The 9176-nt window shown below is 31.5% G+C and overlaps 1 protein-coding gene across 2 annotated transcripts in view; it reads right to left on the bottom strand.

Moving 5' to 3' along the window:
- Positions 1–2775: 2775 nt before the first annotated feature.
- The window catches only part of LOC107163163 (uncharacterized), a 186949-nt gene continuing 180548 nt past the window's right edge, over positions 2776–9176 (bottom strand). For both annotated transcript variants that reach the window (XM_089228037.1, XM_089228038.1), the window contains 6 exons: positions 7044–7274; positions 6786–6929; positions 6468–6673; positions 4982–5133; positions 4806–4878; positions 2776–3353 (listed from right to left, as the gene is read on the bottom strand). In XM_089228037.1, the coding sequence (XP_089084163.1) occupies positions 3341–3353; positions 4806–4878; positions 4982–5133; positions 6468–6673; positions 6786–6929; positions 7044–7274 (819 nt within the window). In that variant the 3' untranslated portion in view covers positions 2776–3340. The remainder of the gene's footprint in view (positions 3354–4805; positions 4879–4981; positions 5134–6467; positions 6674–6785; positions 6930–7043; positions 7275–9176) is intronic.

The raw sequence follows: 9176 nt of genomic DNA, 5'->3' as shown, positions 1-9176 counted from the left end.
TAATTTTGCCGATGGAACTTAAAAATATGCGCTGGTGCAATAAGTGCATTGTGGTGGAAAACGCTATTAGTTATAAATCCAGTGTCAAGACGTTTTATCAATACAGATATTATTACCAGTTATATCTTAACTGGATAAATGTTTTGCCGATTCCATAAAAAACCGATAGTCAAATATTATTTCTGACATTACGAGTTTTATGAAATGGTGCGGTGTTGCCGATTTCACGAATTCAAAGTTATGCATATAGCATTGAGTGAGTATAATATATTGTCAAAATAAAAACGAATTCATTTTACTCAATCATACTATAACAAAATACCGAACACATAATATAATAATATGTATTATTTATAATCATAATAATATAAATATGTAATATACCTACTGTCTCGTGGGTCAGAGGTAAGGTGTAGTGCGTGAGTTCGTTGTCGGTTAAACAGCTCTGTTTGTCTCGATAAAAACGTCCAAGCTCAGTTTTTTCTTTTTAATCACCGTTAATATAGTCCGATGATTTTCAGTTTTCACTTTTTACACCAACACGCAAGCGCCACCTGCAGTTTTTCATTTCACGGACATCATAATATCGGACCACATGATTTTTGCAGTCGCTTACTGCTTAGTGCTTACGACAGGTGCTCCACACCTGAAACCACTGAAATCAATTGTAAAAAGTGGCGATAGTTGATATGAGATTGAAATTACAATAACTATGATGTGTATTGACAACGGCGTTGTATTATCGGAAAATGAACGGATGGTCTCGGACACCGTGTTGGTATGTTTCGTTTTATCACAAATGGTTGGTCCTAGCTAGTTTTATATTACGTTCGCCCCGACAGATGAAATTGTAAGTAAAACATTTAAAGTTTATTGTATGCCTCAAGTATATTCTCTTAAAAATGCATTTAAAAAATGCAGACGAGCTTAATATGCTTGGTGTTCCATCACATTTATGTTATACTATATACGACAACCATTCACGGCCGACACGCTGACTGCAGACCATTATAAACCGTTTCACAACAGTTGTGCGTGGGTGCGTGTGAGATGTATACCACCATCCGGGACTCTAAGTTCGTGTACGGCGTTGTCGTTTTGTGAAAACAACCCCGATAGTTCGACGACCATTAAACATAATATACCAACGTGACGATGGCAGTCACGACTATTATAATACTTTATACGTACAAGCAGCTGGACACATGAATCATTCGAACCACATAGTACAATATTATACTATACTAGTAATACTATGATTCATAACGTTGATACAACAATATATTTGCGTTCGTCGATTTATACACATAATATTATATCGATGACATATATTGTATTATAATATCATTCGATGATTTGACCGGAACGAACTACGCCCCCTGTGATTTGCGCCCATGTATAGTTGTGTAGGTACGATTTCAGTGCCACATCATCGCATTTTTTAAATTTTCGCCTTTTAACCCGATGTAAAAATACTAACCTCCTGTCGATAACCATTAATTATGAATTTATTGTACTCGTTGTTATACTTATTTTACTGTATATGTAATAAATAATTTTAGTAAAATATAAAAAAACCTATGAATTATTTGAAAAAATAACATTTTCGTCTTGTTAAAGCTACGTATATAGCTCACCATGGCATTACCTAGCAATAATACTTTAGTTCTGTTTTCGTCGTGTTCGGTCTTGTGATCTTCAATACCTACTCGTGAATGAGAACGACCTGCAAGGACTACTATGAGGTTTTTAGAGTGATTATAACGAGCAGCAACTCTAACCACCCAAACAATCATCTGGAATCACTGGTAATAGTATACTAATAACTATAACAATTACTTATAGAATAACTCAATACCCAACACACTTACCAATTCGAATGGAAAACTCGTTGATCAGCCTTTGACCAATTTAATATTATATATAATAATTTATATCAAAACCTCTAAAAGCTCGCAGGATTTTAATTTAAAGTATATCAAAAAACTTACTATCAACATTTGAATAACCTTTTTTAAGAGGATTAATTGATGTTAATATTCTATTGAATATGCACAAGAAAATCTTAAAGCGTTTTACTATTCAGTGAAATGACCGTTACCACCAGGTCACAAAAAAAAAAAAAATAATCACTGACCAACAGTCACAGGAATATAATATTTTGCTTAGTATTTTGATGCATACCACAAATATTTAAGTTATACAAAAGATGTCGCTTAATATCTTACTTCCGGTCCGATTCTGGAAGAATTAATTTAGAAAACAATATTTAACTTTGTGAAGTTGTAAATTTAAAAAAAAAATTGTAACTTATTTTACTGTTTTATCAAATATTATAAAATATATAATTAAATGTGATTCATGTAATATTTATATTATAAGTATGTTAAATAAACAATTAAAATAAACATTATTTGTAAATTTAATTAAATGGGACCGATGGTAATTAATTTTAATATCCTACATTTTAGGCGTTAATTTAATAACTATATTATTTGACAATTAAATTAAATTTTGTTGGTAAAAAAAAAGATCTTAATAAAGTTATCAAGCTCATCTCGATACCTGTTTTACGATGAGACTGAGCCTTTTGTAAGTATATATATATATAAATAATAACGGGGATTATTCCTTAGGTTTCCCAATACTGTTTAGTATAATATCTTTTGTAGATAAAAATTATTTATATTGTTAATTTAATTCCAAGGTTATATGACGAGAACGCGATAATGGAACTGAGTAGGAAAACCAAGAATAAGTTTGCACAAGTGTTGATTTTCTTTGAATTAAGGATTTTTTTTATTTTTGCTCATGATTTATACAAATTCATAATACGTTTGTACTATACAAAATAAAATAAAATAAATAAATAAATAAAATACATGATGATAATAATCATCGTACAATCATTATAGATAAATTAAATTAAATCAAATTGATTAGGAGGAACTTGTTAGTGTGTTTGGAAATAATACTGACAATATTTAAACTTAATATGAAATGGAAATCATACGGACAATGAAATCGCACGATCGATAAAATATAATCGGCTTAAGTACATATAAAAATACAACCTATTCAATTTTACACAATAATTATTTTTCTTTAACTTTTTACTCTTTTCGTAAAAATACATAATATACATTGTCTCAAAATGCAACACTAATATGGAAGCCTTTAGTGCAATAATAATAATTATAATAAATGTCAATGCTAAGATAAAACTTAAAAAAAACATATACACCTTTTTGTGCTTTGAAAAATAAAAAATAAAGTAGACTTTAGAAGAAGTGGAAAATAAAAGTCCGGAAGTGTATCCAACAATTGAGAATACAGCACATTACGATGCAGTCCTGAAAAAAAAAAATAAACATATTAATAATTTATTAAATTCATATAGTTTTCTATTTCGTCTTGTTTGATTTAAAAACTTTACAAAACTATTCTAGTTAAATATTATGTAACTGAAAATAGTTTTTAAGTATGTATTACACTACCTATAATATGTAAAGAGTGAATAAAAAATCATTAATATTTGTTCACAGAAATTAAGGTAATAGTCTTTTGATGAGAATTGAGAAGTATATATTCAATAATCCTTAACTCATAATATTAAATTGACGTACAGAAGTTAACGATTATAATACTTATTACGGTAATGCTTAAAAGATAATTGTTTAAATTACGGCACAATTATGTATTTTGTACGACTGTAGTGAAAAACAGAAGGTTGTAAGATACCGCAAAATATATGTTAACTTTAATAATATATTGTACATTGATCATATTGTCCGATACGTGAAGTTCATAAATCGCTGAGAATAGATATTTTAAATTAAAGTAGTATTGTATACGTTGTTTTAATTTTCGGTTTCGTCAGACGTCGTAGTAAAATGTAAAATGAAATGACAAAGAAAGAAAAAAAACAATATAAATTGAATTCATGATAACATTGTTAATTTAAATTCTTAGTTTATACATTAGAGCAGGGGTCGGAAACCTATTCACCTACACGGGTCATAATTTGTTTCAGTTTTTTATGAGGGGGGCGCATATAAAATTAAAATGTAAAAAAATATAATTTTAACATATATATTACTGATATATTTACAGATATAGCAACAATCATATTATGTGTTTAACATTGCGGTTGTTCTTATTAACTAATTTTTAATTCAAAACATTAGCAGAGAAATTTTTAAAGTTTAAAAATAATTATTAATTAATTCTTGAGTGCATTTTAATAAGATCACCAGTAAGATTGTCAAAATTTAATTTGTGCTCTGTTTTATAGTGACGTTTAACATTATACTCTTTTACGGATAATATGATTTTTTTGGCAAATTAAACACAACAGTTTATCTTTATTTTCGATAAAAAAAATACAAATCAGTCCATGATTTGTTGAATGTACGATTTTCATCACTAATTTTACGTTTTATTTTTACATTGAATTGATAGGTATTATTATTAAACAGTTTAAATTTAAACTTCACGTTGGAATGTTTCGAAACGAACTGTACTAAGGCCATAACCAGTTACGTATTTGTCGTAATCGACGATATAATATACAAAATATACTATTAGATTAAGATATCGCTCATAGCTTTGTTCTCACATTGTTATATAATAGTCATGATTAAATATTATTTACAACAATTTAAGCTATAAAATTGAAATTTTAAACACCATGAAATATATTTGGTGGGCCACGGGTTGCCGGCGCCTGCATTAGAGGATCGTTTTAACTGTGCACGTAATTATGATTTGATATGAATAAATAATAATAATAAAAACCAACATACTTGAGGGTTTTGTAGTGTTCTTTTTCCACGCTGTTGTCTGGCGGTTCGCGTTCAAATGACAATAATGTGAGCGCTGTGATAAACAAAAACGAAAATAATAAAAACAAAATTAAAAACGGCAATTTCTATGATTAAAAAAAAAAAAAAAAACGAGCGAGAAAACAAACTAAATTAACCTTTCTCGTTGAGCACTGGAGTGGTGAGGAGGAATAGCACCAGATTGGCGTTCTTCTCGTACGGGCAAGCCGTCTGTTTCCAAGTAATGAACTCCGTCACCTGTTTGGCCAGTTGCCAAAACTTTTCAAAATTTATGTGGCCATTGTCAAGCCTGTGAAAAAAAAATCGTAATTTGTGTCGATCATATTATCATTATAGGTACATCATAATGTATCATACGCAACGATTGGAAAACCGATCAATCGGCGTAATTATATAGCCTAACGTTTCTTCTCTTCGATAGTGCATTTAACGCCGTTCCCCACCCTTTTCAAGGCAATGGTAGATTTCAATAAAAACAAAGGTTGCTCGTTTAATTATCGAAGCGACTGTAGTCGAAATGATAAAATTTATAATTGACACATTTTAAACGATAAACGGAACGAGGACACTATCCTTTGCACTGCAGCAAAGCGCTGGTAAAGCGTAACACACTTTACGCGTCGACGTATCGAATTTATCGAGTAGAATACATTTATTAGTATACATAGACGTTTAATGATTGTACAAATGGTTACACAACTGGAAAGGTATACTTCAGAGAATGGAAATAAAGTGCCTATTGACGGCAGACTATTGTTTAGCACTAAGGACAGTCAAGGATAATTAAATTAGTAAAATATCACGTCTAGTTGATTTAATTATATTACAATAAGATATAAATATAAATTATAAAATAAATTGAATACAGAATATTCCGAAATATATGCAAATTTTTTTTTTTACATTATGCCTTTAGCATTCGACCACTAACAAAACTTCTTTTTCTTCTTCTTATTATTTACGGTATAAATTTCAAAGTTTACAAAAACATAAATTTAAATTTAATGAATACGTTATCCCTCAACTTATTTTGTTGATTTATATCAATTTGGAAATCCCAAATAATAATGAAATGAGAGAAAATATTTAAAATATTTCCGTTCATTCAGGTTATAAAAATAGCAAACTCGACTACATTATTAATAATATTGAATATATAAAATGCGTGTTAGATATACGAGTATATAATATATATATAGAGCGAGTAACTAAAATGATTGGCTTGAATAAATAATTACCTATATACACCGCGAATTGCATTTAATAATGCATCACTTTGTTTTTTAATATATTAATATATTAGAATTATTAATAATTATATATTAATTGCACAATTATTATTAGGGCTATACATCTTGAATACCAAATCAATTCAGTATAAAATTCGCTAATAATAAAATAGAAAGACAAAATTGTCTTCATTAAAAATAGATAAATAATGTTTTTTTATTTTTATTTTTTAATTTGCCTTTTATTAAATAATGTTTAATAATGCATAAAATTATTGATAGGTAGAGATAGAGTTCTAACTTGGTGCTAAGAAAACTAGGTATGTTATACAACAGGCTAAATACAAGGTGTTTTTCTAAATATTCATAGCTTTACTTATCATAATATAATCACCTGTTTCGACACCCTTCGTTCAGGAAGTAAATGTCTTTGACGAGCAACGAAAAGAACGGTATGACGACCCTCTGTCGCTGATCAGTGGCACCAGCGCTTCTCCACAGGGCCGCCTTAAGCGTTGACCGGTAGCTGCTGAAATTTGACGACGGGTCCATGTACTGTTCTAGTATGGTAAACTTGGCAGATTGTTGAACCTTGTGCCACTAAACGGGTTGAAACAAATAAAAAATTTCAAAAATTGTACATTTTTATGGGTCTCGAGCGTGTATTTTCGCACGACTAATAATAATATAATATCGATCGTTATTGTATTACCGTCTTTTTGAGCCTGCTTATCGGCGACATGTTTAGCCCTGCAATGATGGCCATAAGTGAATTGAAGTTCCCCACGTTGAAGCACTCTCGAGCTGTCTCGATCCAGAACTCAATGGTCTTGACGCGCTGCTTTTTTTTTGAATGCTAAAACACGGTAATGGTGGCATGAACATGTTATTGATGAAGACGACAACGATAATAATAATAATTGATTTAAACGATAAAAATAAAACGATTATATTATAGCCGTGAGCTTACCTTGCATATTTCGGAGGCTACTAGGTAGCTGAGCCGGTTGAACCAATGAACGTATGACTCGAGATTTTTGGTTTTCTTCATGTCTTTGAAAGACGAATCAATGTGCGGACTGTCCTTGGCGAATGCCTGAACAAACTCTTCAGGTCCGATAAACGACAGCCTTTCCAGCTCGACGAGAGTGAGTTGTTGTCCCAGCAAAGACGCGCTGGAACACACTTCCATTGTATCCGTCTGAAATCACATTACAAAAAAGAATTATAGTGCGTTTATAGTAAACAATGATAAAAACAATAAATTAAGTTACGATGACAGTATACACGCAAAAACAACTGGCGATAAATACAAACAACACACTGGTGGGTTTGGGAAATAAATGTAAGCGGGGGAGAGTACAATAAAGGGGAAAGCCGAATGATAAAAAATCAAGTTTTTTGGAGGTCAAAAAGGAAAGCGAAAAGACGGCCAGACGTCGATTATCCGAGTGTGTTATTATTGCAATGCAGGATGTATTTATTATATATTTTATAATTATAATTATCGCCGTAGTATTTAATTAATAATTATATATAATATGCAAGTATGTTTGCTCCAAAATTGTACTATTACATCAACGTGGGATGGATGTCGGGGTTGTTAATTTTTCATTTCAAACATACGCGTGACGTGGGATTTCCGACGGTGTGACGATCAGCTGCTGTCGTGCATAGCGGTTTTTTTACGCGTACTTATAAAAAGCGCTTTTTTGCACTGGCCGTGCCAGCAATCGACGATCAGTGGCCAATCGATCAGACAGATGTAGAGAAATAGAGTGAGAGAGAGTGGTAGAGGGGAAGGGAGGAAAGGAATTTCGAGAAAAGTATATATATATATATATAGTGAGAAATAGCGACAGAGAGGTATACCGTAGAGAAAAATAGAGAGAGAGGGAGAGTTTTTGGTGCGTGGGCGACTTCGCATAATACATCACCGTCAAACTTTTGAGCGTATAGCGGGACACGCATCACACACCGTTATAGATGAACACGTGCATATACCACTAGTGAAAGACCACGGACGAAAATAAAACGAGAAAGAGAAAAATGAATAATGCCCAATCGGTCGCCGAGTGTGCTATTTATAATGCGTTTTTCTTTTCCTTTTTTTTCTCGCCCTCTGCGATGAGATTTATATTCCCGACGATAATATTTCCATACTCCTCTTACCCGAAACGTCGCCGACCACGAGTGCGATTTTTTATTAGCGGGATTTTTTTTTTTTTTTTTGCATCGGCCAAATAAAACTCGCAGAGTACCGAATCCATAATCAAAATTAAGATAAATATAAAAATGCGCTCGCACCATCTTTTACAGAATACATCGGTCTTGGGTCGTCGTCGTCGTACGACAGCTATACAATTTAATAAACGCATTCATGTAGTAAATACAAAAATAACGCTTCGAAATAACTAATAATTGTATAAGTACTAATCGAATTTACGAGTAAATAATAATTTAACGTCGGTATTGGACAAATCATGTTTGAAATATTACTCGTCAGTTTCGATAGTGAATCCGCATTCGGTAGTTATACAAAAAACGATATCGACGTCGACTCGACTTCGATATCTGTTTATTTATTTAATTAATTTAATTAGTTACTATTTATTATATATTAATACCGACATTGTCGAGTATTGGATCGATTAGTTACTTTAAGTATGTTTGTAATAGGCATTCAAAAATCGGCCGAGACGAATGAAAGTTAATACACTATGTGCCGAGCAGGTTTATTTTGATTGAGAAAAATCGCGTAACCGCTCACGTAGGTATATGGGCCCACCGGGGATACACGAATATGATAAGAAGTATCGCACACACGTGGAATACATTTTTTTTTATCCCGCGAGGTAACGGTTCCGGTAAAAATTCGATCCTTATTATCATCGCGCGTACGAAAATAATAATATAATATGTAGTCTTATTATGAGAAAGGTCAGCAATAAATAATATTTTAAATTGTCACGGGAGACGTTACGAATACGACCGGTGTAGTTAAAAGTTCGAGGAAATTTTATCCGTTTTCTCATTTCAGAATTCTTGATACGATGTATCATGTATAATATACGTATAATTTAGCGTTTGATATAAAAGGTTA

This window comes from Diuraphis noxia, unplaced genomic scaffold (assembly GCF_037042655.1).
Source record: "Diuraphis noxia isolate RWA-SAM2 unplaced genomic scaffold, SU_Dnox_SAM2 contig0005, whole genome shotgun sequence".
Taxonomy (NCBI): Eukaryota; Metazoa; Arthropoda; class Insecta; order Hemiptera; family Aphididae; genus Diuraphis; species Diuraphis noxia.
Note: the sequence above shows the minus strand (reverse complement) of the source record. Positions and strands in the feature narration are given on the sequence as shown.